Source organism: Scleropages formosus, chromosome 1 (genome assembly GCF_900964775.1).
Source record: "Scleropages formosus chromosome 1, fSclFor1.1, whole genome shotgun sequence".
Classification (NCBI taxonomy): Eukaryota; Metazoa; Chordata; class Actinopteri; order Osteoglossiformes; family Osteoglossidae; genus Scleropages; species Scleropages formosus.
This window is the reverse complement of record NC_041806.1, coordinates 16,707,600-16,721,614: the sequence shown is the minus strand read 5'-3', so window position 1 is coordinate 16,721,614 and position 14,015 is coordinate 16,707,600. Positions and strand designations below refer to the sequence as shown.

At 45.1% G+C, this 14,015-nt stretch overlaps 1 protein-coding gene across 6 annotated transcripts; it reads left to right on the top strand.

The window, feature by feature from the left end:
* Positions 1–1,631: 1,631 nt before the first annotated feature.
* dcaf8 (DDB1 and CUL4 associated factor 8) lies at positions 1,632–12,459 on the top strand. 6 transcript variants are annotated; one of them, XM_029250082.1, is made up of 13 exons: positions 1,632–1,694; positions 3,885–3,959; positions 4,058–4,141; positions 4,468–5,174; positions 5,369–5,509; positions 6,365–6,459; positions 6,736–6,846; positions 6,952–7,082; positions 7,452–7,559; positions 7,853–7,983; positions 8,066–8,185; positions 8,376–8,492; positions 10,277–12,459. In XM_029250082.1, the coding sequence occupies exons 2-13, from the start codon at positions 3,923–3,925 to the stop codon at positions 10,385–10,387; spliced, it is 1,893 nt and encodes a 630-aa protein (XP_029105915.1). In that variant the 5' UTR covers positions 1,632–1,694; positions 3,885–3,922; the 3' UTR covers positions 10,388–12,459. The 6 variants fall into 6 exon arrangements, with proteins under 6 accessions (XP_029105915.1, XP_029105907.1, XP_029105910.1 ...); XM_029250074.1 differs by having other exon boundaries at positions 1,657–1,883; XM_029250077.1 differs by having other exon boundaries at positions 1,657–1,901.
* Positions 12,460–14,015: the final 1,556 nt, after the last annotated feature.

Sequence of the window (14,015 nt, the reverse complement as noted above, 5' to 3'; positions counted from 1 at the left end):
CTAGACATAATTTCACAGTGTTACTGGATAAACAAATATGCGAACAGTGTTGCATAACAGACAATTAGTCGTGAGTTTTTAGACACATTTTATGGCCTTTAAATATACCTTTGCGTTTATGGGGAACACGGACAAATAAAATTTATATTTATTTAGCAGAAGCTTTTGTCCAAAGCAACTTCCAATGAACTCTATGTAGTGTTATCAGTTCACACACCTTATTCACCAAGGTAACTTACACTGCTAGATACACTACTTACAATGGGTCACTCATCCATACATCAGTGGAACACACACACTCTCTCTGTCACTCACACACTATGGATGAACCTGAACAGCATGTCTTTGGACTGTGGGAGGAAACCAGAGTACCCAGAGGAACCCCACAGGCACGGGGAGAACATACAAACTCCACACAGACTGAGTGGGGATCAAACCCATGTCCACTCTCACCACGCAGGTGCTGTGAGACAGCAGCGCTACTCGCTGTGCAGCCCAATGTGGCCATGTGGTTACAGTAAGGAGCCCTGTAGTCTGCAGGGGGCCTTTACGGGACTCCCAGCCAAGACGCCTGTGCCACCCTGAACGCTGCCAGAATGATTCATTACAAGCAAAGTATGTCTTCACTGCGGATGGGCATAATAACTGCGCGCTCCACTGCTTTATAAAAGTCTTTTTTTGTTTCCTGAGAGCAGAGTTGTGCTTGAAAAATTGAATGCTCCGGGAACACGTCGTAACCTAGAGTAGAAACTGCTCTCGGTTGCAGCCTTTCCCTTCTTAAGGAAACATTACTGTGTCGCGAACTCATTCACATTTTTTAACCTTACAGCTCGGATGGAATGGACAGGTCCGCAGCTGCACTTACTTATTTCAAAACTTGACATCTCACAAACACACACACTGTCTGAACCACTTGTCCCATAAGGGGTCGCGGGGAGCCAGAGCCTAACCTGGCAACACAGGGCGTAAGGCTGGAGGAAGAGGGGACACAGCAAGGACGGGACACCAGTCCGTCGCAAGACACCCCAAGTGGGACTCAAATCCCAGACCCACTGGAGAGCAGGACCCGGTCCAACCCACCGCGCCCCCCTCGATATCACTTCTACTATTAAATGTTTTCAAGATGACCACGTTGTCAGAGCACATCATGTGTGATGTGACATATCAGCAGAAAAAAAGGATGACACTGAAAAGTAAAACAAATGTCTTTTCATATGGCATATTAGTGAGAAACGTTACTTTCACGTATTTAAATATTCCTTTATTTTTTGAACGAAGTGCACCATCAATCGAAACACACACACACACACACACATTTTCGGAACCGCTTGTCCTATACGGGGTCGCGGGGAACCGGAGCCTACCCGGCAACACAGGGCGTAGGACCGGAGGGGGAGGGGACACACCCAGGACGGGACGCCAGTCCGTCGCAGGGCACCCCAAGCAGGACTTGAACCCCAGACCCACCGGAGAGCAGGACTATGGTCCAACCCACTGCGCCACCGCGCCCCCCTCAATCGAAACAATTAAACTTTTATATATCCGGAGCAGCGTAACTAACAATGAAGTACATATCACGAACTTAAACTACATTTCCCAGATACCCCTTCATCGTCATGGCGGATAAGAACCGGAAAAGGAATTGTGGGAAAAAACGCAATCAGAAGAGACCCGTCAAAACATAAACAGAACAAGTACTGTGACCAGTTTAATCACTTTGTTCTTTTTGCAAGTCGCTTTGCGCATAAAGCTCAATGCGGTTTAATTTAAGAGGCACCATGTCAGTTCGACGCGCTTAAGCGGCCAGTTGGGGACGGAAATCGGCAGCGAGAGAAGATTAGGAGCGAAGCTGAGCTCGCGGAGTCCGCGGCCTGCGGCCGGAGGTGGATATGAGCAGCGCGGTAGAGTCGGAGAGCAGCGCACCGCCGTTTCGCTCCCTTCTCTCACTCACAGGCACACACAGCTACACAGAGCCAAACACAAGCGACAGCCATACACACAGTACAGCTACACGCACTGACTGACACAGCCATGATCAGGTACACAGCCACACAGCTCAGTGGACACTGCTGGCCGTCGGTTGGTGACGTGTAATGGCACGAAAGGAGAGGAGAGAAAGGGAGAGGCGAGTTGGCTGGAGTGCAGGACAGCGAAGCGCAGTCAGTGTGTGAACACGGAACGGCGCTGGTGTGGGTATAAAGACGGAAACACAGCCCTTACTCTTGGGCTTTAACCGCGTCCCTAACCCCCGGGCGACTATTTCTCCAGATAAACGTCTCCTGGAACGAAAATGTGAACCTCAGAACTTTTAGTCACTGAAAACCGGCGATGGAGGCTTTAAACAATTCAAAAACCTATCTGCGTGATGACGAATCAATGTATTCTTTTTTTTTTTTTTTTTTCGAAAGCTCGGGCAGCACAGAGTGTAATTATTCTAAACTAAATCCTGACAGTAAAGTCGTGTAATGAAAACTTTTACATGTGAGATAGGTAAAAGAGGTACAGGTAAGTTGGTTTGTGGAACAAAGTTATTAATTACACTGTTAATTTCACTTTCCTACGTGGTCGGTGCTGTTTGAAGCCGGCCGTTGGGCTCTGCAAAGGAAACGCAAGGTGTATCTGAGCCCCCGACAAGCAGAAAGGGCAGCTGAGCGACACGGCTGCTTACGCAGCACGCGATGCCATTCCTCCCACACGCTCGGCCAACTGGCACACGCCGGAGCGTCTGCTTGCTGATCCTGATGTGTTGCATAAGGGCAACAGGCTCCTTTAAAGCGCCAGTGCCTCGGATTCAGTTCTCCACCTGTCGCCTTGTGCAACAGCAGCACATGGGGAGGATGGCTGTGTGTGACGGCCCTTGGGAAAAGGCGTATAGCCGTTGCGTTGTAGGCTTTGTGAGCTGGGGTGCGGTAGTGTTCTTTTCATAACTCGACATGTTTCGAGAAGTTGTTTGCTGTACCCAGTGCTTTTGTTGAAAAAAAGTTTGACTCTTGTACAAGAGCAGTTCCTGTTAAGCGCTCTGATTGAGACAACGGCGGAGTTCCTCCTGCTGCAACTACAAGTACAACTGACAGTTTCCGCATTATTAGTCCATATTCATAAACCCTGCTTTGCAGGCTGGGTTAAAATAGTTGATGAATTGCGGTATTGGCTTTCTGCTGGAAGGCTGTGGAAAATTTTGGGAAGTTTCCGTATCGACGGATTGCGGCCTGCGGTGCATCCGAGTTATTTTGCTTCCTGTTACATGTCTTCATCCTTTTGAAAGGTTTAGAAAAAACAGGCGGCTGCAAGGTTGAAAATAAAATTATACAATTTCAGTTGTATAAGCAGGTACCTGTGAAGTTTTGGGGCTAATTTCAAGGTGACTCTTGTCGTCTAAACTTTATTCAAACTTGATTTTCAGTTTAGAAACTGTTAAAAAGCCAGAATGTCCAGATTCAAAAACTGTCTAGTATAATGTAGGGGGGTGGGGGAGGGGTTTAGCTGATTGAAAATTAGCTTAATTTTTAATTTTGACTTTTTTTTTTTTTTTTGTAAAACAAGTTATTTTGTGTTTTAACTTTGGATGCTCTGAATCGAAGACCTCGTGGAACTTGCCTTTCGCTTTATCGCTTAGCTGTAGTGGCTTTGCAGAATCTCCAGTTGCTTCTCCCACACCCCCTGCCCTTCTCACTTTGCTGTGTTGGACTCTTGTTGGAGATCAGTGAGTCAGTGTGTTTGCACTTTATCTTCATGCAATGCTATATTTGAGTATCCCATCTGTCGGTGTGTATTTTACATTAACTTTCGTTTGCAGTGTACACTGTGTGCGCAACACACTGTATGTGTACATTTCTGTTATGCCTTAATCCTCTGTTTAATTTTTCTGTATTTCTTTTTTTAAGGCTCTCTTCCTTGGAAGAGAGGGACTCAGAGCAACAGAATGGCAGACAGTGATGGCAAACCCACTCTCCTAAATGGTATGTTTGTCAATCTTTTTTTTTTTGTTATTTGCTCTACCAGACTGCTTTCCTCACTGTTGAGCTGTGAGAGCTGATCAGTGCCTGTTTCTTCACAGGTGGCTCAGAGGACCCAGAGGAGGGGAAAAAGTCTGAGGGTAATACTTCTGAATCTGCAGATGGGCAGGAACACCCCAACACAGGTACCCCCTTACCATCACAATTACTGCAGCTTGACCTCCCTGAGCTCTGCCCCTAACCATAGTGAATGCTTGCGAGTGCTTTACTTCTTACTTCATTATGTGGACCTTTGCAGTGTAGGCCTGTTCAGCTGTGCAGTTAATTCAGTCTGATATTATTGTGTGTGAATGAATGTTTGACACCTCTCTTTATTCGTGTGGGTGAAATAATTTTATAGTGCGGTTGAGGCTTCAAACAGGGTGGCTCTGAAACTGTTCTTATAACCTGGTCAGGTTTCACACCGGACACATCCCGTTTGTAACTCTGTTTTCCCACATCCATTCTACAGCTACAAAGGAAACGGCGCCCTCTTCTGAGGCAGTGCAGGAAGGCCAAAATGACTCTGTCCCAGAGCCGGAACGAGAGAGGCACCAGGAGCAAGATAACGATGAGGAGGGCGAGGACACAGACAGCATGGATGGTAGTGGGTTATACTCCCTGACGGAGGAGCCTGAGAGAGAGAGTGACGGAGGAAGGGCTGTGGGGAACAGGAAGAAGCAGGAGAAAGAGAGACAAGGAAGCGAGGCTCGGGAGGCGCGGAAAAGGCAAAGGGAACGAGAGCGACCAGCAGGTGGAGCCTCGCACCACTCCTCCAGCTCGGATGACGATGATGATGATGATGACAACGATGAGGAGGAGGATGAGGAGGAGGAGGAGGAAGAAGAGGATGAGGAAGCAATGGAGGCCTGGCTGGGGGCAGATGTGCAGGAGCTGTCGTTTCCCAAGTGGAGGGCGGTGCCCTCCCTTCGAGCGAGGGAGATCGGGCAGGGGGCACAGTTTGTGCGGCGGGTGTGTGGGGCACGGGGTCTAGTGCAGCGGTTAGAGCTGCAGTTCCGCCTGGAGAGACATGCGGGATGCGTCAACACCCTGCACTTCAACCCTTCCGGCACACGGCTGGCATCTGGCAGCGACGATCTCCGTGTGGTGGTGTGGGACTGGGCCAGACGCAGGGCTGAGCTGGAGTTTGACAGCGGACACAAGAGTAATGTCTTTCAGGTGAGGAGATGTGGCCTGTTGGGTATGTTGGAGTAATTCGGTGGAGTCTTTCCAGCACTGCATAGTTCTAAAACATGGATGAGTTGATCTGGGCTAGAGAGGGTGGATGGGGTGGGGATAGCTGGTCCAGTGCTTGTGTGCCAAGAGGGTGACTGTGTCTACATTAATGTGTGCACCCTCTTGTCCTTCTGTAGGCAAAGTTCCTACCCCATAGTGGGGACTCTACACTGGCCATGTGTGCCAGAGATGGTCAGATCCGAGTGGCAGAGCTGTCTGCCACACAGCGCTGCAAGAACACCAAGAGAGTGGCACAGCACAAGGGAGCGGCACACAAGGTACAGACAGAATCTGTCATTGAAATACTATATTCTCTACTGCGGGGTCACCCACACTTAGAGCACTCTTTTTTTTATTTCTTAGAAGCCTACCACAATATACAGCAGTTAATTTAAGCCCCCTAAAAGGAAGAAAATTCCCATAGTTGCTTTGAATTGCACACCACCAGCTTGGTCTGAAGTGATGGCCGTGTAACATCCGACTATCAGACTCAGGCACTTGCCAAGCTGCTCACGTGTTTGCATTTGATAAATCTTGTTTTTGAATTCAAAACTTGACTCTCACAGATGTAATGAAAGAATGGTTTAGGTTTGGTGCACAACATCACAAACAAAGTGTTACTTTCACCTGTCACATTAGGTACTAATACGTCTCATCTGTTTTTATTGGAAGCATCTATGTGTCAGGTTTTTCACAAGTCAACAGCTGAATGAGTATGAATGCCTCCTTCCCTGTGGTCTCATTGTTATAATGCTCTTCTTGTCTTGTGTGTTATGAGTCACTACAAAAGATGCTGTTGCAGCTGCCTTTGGTTTAGTGAGGAGCTCTGGTAAAATACGCTGTTTTGGATGGAATTGAGATTCCTGACGTCTGCCAGTATTTGTGATTCATTTTATGATGTTGGTCTTTGCTTTTTTCAGTCAGTGTTATTTATTCTCATGTTAATCCCACACTTTTGAGTGAACATTTGGGAAAGACACTGTTCTCTCCATTGCTATGGCAGTAATTTGATGTGGGCTTTTAGAGTGTGGCCCTACACTCATTTTTCCACAGATTGCAGCAAATGATGAACATGCACCTTTTGCAAAGTCATCTGTCAGTCAGTGACTCTTATCATTCTATCTGCCCGGCAGTTGGCCTTGGAGCCAGATTCCCCTTGCTCCTTCCTGTCTGCGGGGGAGGATGCTGTTGTCTTCGGTATTGACCTTCGCCTTGACCGACCAGCCACGTAAGTTTGGTACCGACCGGCACCCAGCGTTAAACTGGCCTCTACTGTACATAAGTAATTGCAATTAAAAATAAACACATAATTTGGCAAATTTTTGTATCTTCCAACAAATTGTTTCTTGAATGTTGCTAACAGGAGGAGTCAGTGTACCGTACAATGCTGTGTGCTTGTGTGGAAAACATTTGACCCGAACCCAGTGGCTCTGTGCTTACCATCATGCTCTACAATGAAGAAAGCATATTTTCTTTCACTTTTTCCCTTCTCATGCCCCTCCAGTAAGCTGGTTGTTGTGAAGGAAGGGGATAAGAAAGTTGGACTCTACACCATCTTTGTGAATCCAGCCAACACACACCACTTTGCTGTAGGTGGCAGAGACCAGTATGTCAGGTGAGATGTTTTTCTCTTTGCAGCAAAATGTACAGGTTCTCCTAGTCATGTTGGCGCATCAGTGAACCCAGTTTTCACACCTTTACCTCATTTTTTTTCTTGCAGGATATATGACCAGAGAAAGATCAATGAAAATGAAAATAATGGTGTGCTAAAGAAATTCTGTCCCTCCCACCTTGTGTCCAGTGAGACCAAGACCAATATCACCTGTCTGGTCTACAGCCACGATGGCACAGGTTATGTCTGCATGCTCACACAGGCAAAAGAATAAACCCACATACTTCAAAATGTACTTATTAAGCAAACTGTTTTGTCTGGCACTATGACTCTTTCAGCTGTTGTTCAGCATACAATTCCTATGATTACAGCTTTATTTAGAAATTCCAATTTACTCATTTACCAGATGTTCTGAAGCCACTTAAAACACTTTACTAGTTTAGCTCACACCCTTTTCTGAGTCAACTTAGTGTCTGGTGGGAATTGGTTAAACCACAAACTGGTGTCATTCAGGAATGGTCAAGTTGAGTGCACTGACACTGCTTGTCGTTCCATATCTGTGCTGTTAGCACCACAGCTGACAGAATTGCTCTGAATCCCATCTGCAGAGCTGTTAGCCAGCTACAATGATGAAGACATCTACCTGTTTGACTCCAGCCATAGCGATGGCGCGGACTACCGCAGGCGATACAAAGGCCACCGCAACAACGCTACAGGTATTAGAGGGCTGTGTTTCGGAGGGCCTACAGGAGGGGTTTGGGGGGGGGGGAACTGTCGCACAGCAATATGTGAGTTGCCAGAGATATAAAGAGCGCTGCAATAACAGCACAGTAGAGCACACCATGGGAAACATAAGAGGTGTCGTGCCAGGAAATGCAGGTGAAGTGTTCAGCGACAAACACAAGGTCACAAGAGCCTTGCACCCTAAAGCACAGGTGCTTCAGAGAGCAAAGGCGCTGGTTACTCTTGATAGCTTCACCTCATCCTTCCACCTCTTTCTGTCACACAGTGAAGGGAGTGAATTTCTATGGCCCCAACAGCGAGTTTGTGGTGAGCGGCAGCGACTGCGGCCACATCTACCTGTGGGACAAGAACTCAGCCCGAATTGTCCAGTTCATGGAGGGGGACAAAGGAGGAGTGGTAGGACACACTGATTGAAGACCTTTCACTGTAACCTTCCCCCTCTTTGGTTTTTCCTCATACCTGGAGTTTCCTTCCTTAGGTGAACTGTCTGGAACCCCACCCTCACCTGCCTGTCTTGGCCACCAGTGGCCTGGATCATGATGTGAAGCTCTGGGCCCCCACTGCAGAGGCCCCAACTGGACTTAAGGGCCTGAAAGAGGTCAAACATACACCTATAAACACTTATAAACATGTACGCACACTAGACCTTACTCATGCACAGTTTTAGAGGCACACCCATGGAGTTCTGTACATTTTTTACGCTAGCCGTGTTGAACACACATTTAAAGAAATCGTGCAGCAAAACTGCTCACTTAGCAGTCGCTCATGCCGCCTCTCTATTGGTGCAGTTGATGAAGAAAAACAAACGTGAGCGTGACGAAGACAGCATGCGGCATGGCGATCAGTACGACACACAACTGCTCTGGTTCCTCATGAGACACATGCGACACAGGAGGCCACAGAGGGTGAGTGGAAAACGCAGAACCGGTAGCAGTTCTTGTGCCAGTGTGCTCTTACTGACACTCTAGGGTATAGCACTAATACTTTTGGGCCAGCAGGTCGCATATCTCTTGCAGACTTTTAAAGTGGAAGTTGCTGTTGAAGCCTTGCTTCTCTTAACCGCTGTCGTATCTGTGAGCATGGTACTTACCCTGGAGTGGTACAAAATGTCCAGCCAAATAGAAGAGTCTCATCCTGTGTGTTGCCTTGATCAAATGTCCGGGTAGCAAACAAAAACAGCTACCAGTGACAGTGCAAGTTACTGACATTAATACAGGGATTTTTTTTTATACCAAAGACTCATCACTTGACACTACATGACATCTGTGACATACTGGGACAGCAGAGGTCTCAGAATACTATATAAACAACAGTTTAATGATGAACAACAGTTTAACAAGTTGTAAAGGAGGTATTTTTCAGGAACATTAAAATATTAGTGTACCCTGTAGACCTGCTATAACAGACAGCAAGGGCCAAACTTTCATGCCACATTGAGTCCGCGAGGCAACGGGTTTCGGCTTTTGACGACGGTTAAAGAAAGTTTAACTCCAGTTTGCTGGTGAGAGAAGATTAACGTAAAAGCAACTGCCCACACACGTGTGGGAACAAAAATAAGTGATACGTCGCAGCGTGAATACTTTGTAATTACTAATAAAACGGAATAAAATACAATTAAACAATTCTTGTTTTTATTGATGAACCACAATGAACAGAAGTATCCGCGTGAGTAGTTTTGTAACATTTAGTGCTATTATTGCTGCTGGGCTGTTTAATGACAGGCGTATTTGGCCGACTTTGTGAATTAGTCCCATTTGAGAAGCATAGCTTGTTTTGTTGCAAGATAGTGAAGCTAAATCAAAAGATCGGAGGGACGGGGGGTGGTTTGCAGCATTGTTGACTTGACGGTCTTTGCAAATTAGCCTCCCAACTTGTGAGCAATTTAAAGCCGTATTGCTTTGGAACAAGAGGGGAAAAAAAAGTTACCCCAAAAGATCACAGAAGTAAAAGGCTCCACAGCATAAGTGACAAAAACAACATAGATCTGCTAGGCACCATTCAAAAGGTTATTCACAGAATTTCCCAAAATCAACACTTTTATTTTTCACTGTAACTCTGTGTTGTACTAATCGCTACTTTGCATAACTTTACCTTTTGACTTTCAGAAATGCATTTGGGAAGCATCCAGATTTGAAACACATGGGAAGGAATTGATCAGAAAAAATGTTCAGAGTCCAAGCTCTGACCGCATTATATTCGATCATGTGATGTATCGAGCTGCTTGATATAGGATGTACATTTACGTTTACTCATTTAGCTAACAATTTTCCCACAAGTGACTTAGTGTTAAGCTACTAATAATTTGCCTGTTTGTGCAGCTGGGCAATTTTTACCAGAGTAATTCAGGGTAAGTACCTCGGTCAAGGTACAGGTACATTAGCAGGATGTGGGATTCAGCCTTCGGTCTTGTGACTCCAAAGTTGGCATATCTAGCCACTATGCTACCTGTTACGCAAAGATATTTTTTTGAGAAATACATAATTCTTTTAAATGGTGTCAAATTAAATTGTTAAATTTGTTTTAGATTCATAGTACCATAGTTCAGAGAGTAAAGAGAAACCATACATTAGTTGTGTACACAGCTGCCACAGATCCAGAATGAACCCAAACGGCAGCTGATCACATGGTGAAGGAGATGAGGAGATGATGTCTGTCTGCTGCTGCTGTGTGAAAGTAACGTTCTCCTCAGGCTCGCCGTGGGGAGGCCGGGGACGGGGACACAGACGAGTCATGGAGTTCAGCGGACTCCTCAGAAGAAGAGGACATGGGCCCCGATCACGTGCAGTGCATGTCCTCCTGAACAGGGGGAGGTGAGACTGGCACAAGGATGGACAGATGGATGGATGGACAGACTGACTGACTGAGGTGGACAGACAAGCTGTCGTTCCACAGTGACCCCCACAGAAGTACAGACAAGCATGGGATTGATGAGTGGACAGTGCACTCCTGACACTGATGCAATTCAATTTATGTTATGGTGAAGTACTTTGTTCTTCCCCAAATGACTGACAGACAGACGGACGGACGAATTTGCGCGCTCACACACACTTTCAGTTGTACATTGTCACACTCACAGACTGACCATGCGACAGCTACCCTGAAAGGCCTCACCTAAACTTTGATGTACATGCTCAGTCTGTCCCTGCTGTTGTACTAAGGGATGTGCAAACAGCAACTTGCTGGTCTCACCAGTCTTTACATACAGCCAGGCATGCAAACAATGTGGCAGACACACATTCTGGTACAGCACACAGTGGTGTCACTCGCCCACGCGCACAGCTGCACACTTCAGGGGAACGACTGTCCTGAGGCCGGGACGGGGAGAAGTTGAATGCTGAAGATTGTTCTGTCTGACTCTACCAGCACCTTCCTTGCTTGCCTCAGTGCGTGGAATGGATCTCCTGAGAACACTGTCTTCTCCCACTTTGGAGAAACGGTCGTGTTTTTGCCTAATCGGCTTACAAGCTTTGTGTGAGACAGGCCCAATGAGCTCTAGTCCTGTTGTGCCCCTTCTACATTAATTTTGGTGGGAAAGACCAGTATTAAGCACTTTCACTCAGAAGGCATATCCTGCTTTTTTGTCAGTATCTCTTTAGGTTGATTCACAAAGGTCCAGTACCCTTCCCTGCCATGCTGCCCCGTATTTAATATTGTCTAATGGTAACACCAGACTGAGTGATGGCAGAACTGTGGTATCCCTTCCTGCCTCGTCTGCTCTCTCTGTGCTGTGGAGCGCACCTTAACCACCAGGATGGTGCGTAGTTCCATATAATAGCCGGGGGGGTGGCACCCACAGTACTTTTATTTTTAGCCCATCTGCACACACCAACATTTAAGGTATACTTAAAATGCTTTAATATTTGACTTGAGCTGTTTTGTTTTTCTGAATTTGCACGTGACAGGAGTCTGGCTATGGAACTCCTTGTAAAAGAGGAGCGAGATGCCTTCCTCTTAACCCTCCACCCCAGGACTCGAATTAGCCCTGGTGCAGTGTTGGCAAGCGCCTTTTAGTCTCGGAAGCCCCTTTTCAAACTGCTTTTTCCACCCAGAGGGACTGAGGACCTTCCTGGAATAGAGCAGGGTGGGAAGGAGCTCTGGAGTTTGTGTGTTTTCTCCACTCTCGTCCACAGCCTGTCTGTACTGGAGGCTGTGCTTGTACCCTTGTACCATTAGGCCTGCTCTCGTTCCTACAGCCACCCTTGACAGATGTTTTCAGCCTTCTGTCAGCTGAGAAGACCCCAGCCACTACATGTCTAAATGTGCTTGAGTTAAGATGCATTCAGGTATATTTAGATTTATATGTAGTATTTGAGCTGTGGGCTGTTTTTTTTTTTTTTTTGTTAAAAGTAACAGGTGAAGAGGAACGCATTAGTGTACTGGGGCAAGAGGGGTCAAGAAATTGCTTAGCTGCTTTTTTGTGAGAGGAAAATTGCTTTTCTCTTTTTGTATGAGAAATAATGAAGTCAAATATGTGTATATAAACTGTAAAAACCAAACCACTTTAGCTAATATTTGACTTTAAAAAAATCAAGATAAATGTTATTTGATTGATAATGATGCAGAGGTTTATATTATATATGATGAAATTTACTTTTGAAGTAGGAATAAACATATTACAGAGACTGAATTTTGTTAATATGAAATCTCCATTTCGTGTTCATGTCAACGTCCTTAATTTAGGACTCAAACTTCCCCCCCCCCCTCAGTCTTCTTTCCTTGATCACCTACCTGTTTCCAAGATAGTTCAATCAGCTCTTTTCCTTTTTTATTCTCTTGTACAGGTTTAGTTTTCCTTTTTTCCCCCCTGATGACTGCCTAAACTGTTTGAACCAGTCTGGTTGGAAACATGCAGTTTTCATAGTAAATGCGACAACATGCTTCACTGTTTGTGTCTTGTCATTTTTTCCTCAACTATGGTGGAGCCTGTGAAGGTACAGGTGGTGAGTGTGCCATCCACAGATCTAACTAATCCCATTTCAGTTTTTCAATAATTTTAGGCCTCTCCCATGAAATGTGAATTTCTGTACCCTGTGCGGAAGTCATGTTCCACAATAGGTCTGGCCTGCCCTTACTGTCTGGTGCACGTCTTTTTGGCAAATGGATATTTTCCCAGTGACAGAATTTCTCATGGAAGTAGGAGCTTGATCAGGCCAGGGAACACCAGCCAGTTCTCTGGCCATGCATGTAACAGAAGGAAGAGGGACCTTGTTTAAAACATTCACCAGAAAGCCAAAGCTGGCTAAATATGGAGTGGGAACAAGAGTGCCAGATGCACCAGAGAGACTGCGCTGCTGGACCAAATGGACAACAAAACTGAGGTACTGGAGACCTCTCTTCAAGCCTTTGCTTCTGTCAGATGTTGATGAAACTTGCAAAACAAATTCAAGTTGTCATTTAAAATGACACATTTGAGACTTATTTCTGGAGAGCTGTTATTTTTGTTAGTATTAACTGTAGTCATGATTTGATTCTTAGTCACCTGAAGCATACCATTTTGAGTATACCCCATTTTTATGTTTTTCAATAGGTTTAATAAAATTAACACCATACATCAAGTGCAATAATCTATTTTTTTAAGTTGTGTATCACATGGCGAAAGTGTGCTGAATGCACAAATGTTAATTTGGAAAATAAAAAGCAAAAAAGAAAATTGGCATGAAAATAAGATTGCGTTGTCATATTAGAATCTATTTCTTTGATGTTACAGCCCTTCCTGTAAATGGTTGTTGGTCATCAGCCAAAGTAAATTTGGTGTTTGAGTCTTTTGCACCGGTGCTGATGTGCTCACAGTGCACAAGTGTGGGTAATGTTTTGTACAGAGACGTCTCTTGGCTCGGCCTGTAATGACCAAAGTTTGGTGCTCTGCTCAGCTGAAGATGATAAACTGACCTTCTTTATAATGTAAAAAGAAAAAAAAAATGTCAGAAGCTGTGATGTTATCTCCATGGTACTCTTGGGAATGCATCCATTACATATTAAAGAAATGCACTTACAGTATCTTTGTTATTAGGCTATCGTTATTATCAGATTGGTATTATTAATAGCATTATCAATCGCTACAATGTTATGTAATCCAGTACAACCCATTATTATACTGTTGTTATTGAGCCTTTTTAACAATCAGTATGCCTATATCAGCTGTATGGAGTCCAACAAAGTTTATCATTAAGTTCAGCAAGTGTTAACTTTAGCATGGGATTTTATTCAAATAGTTGACCAGTTGTAACAGATAATAGGAAGCTGTCATTTAAGTGTGTACATAAATGATGCATGAATGAAAATTGAAGATGTGCATTTGTTCAAATCTTGGTGATATAAATCTGTCACAAATGCAGAAATCACTCTGATGCAAAAAGTTCAATATTGGTTTTCACGTTACAAGGACATTTGTCCAGTCATGTAAACATTAAACATGAACAAAGTTCAGG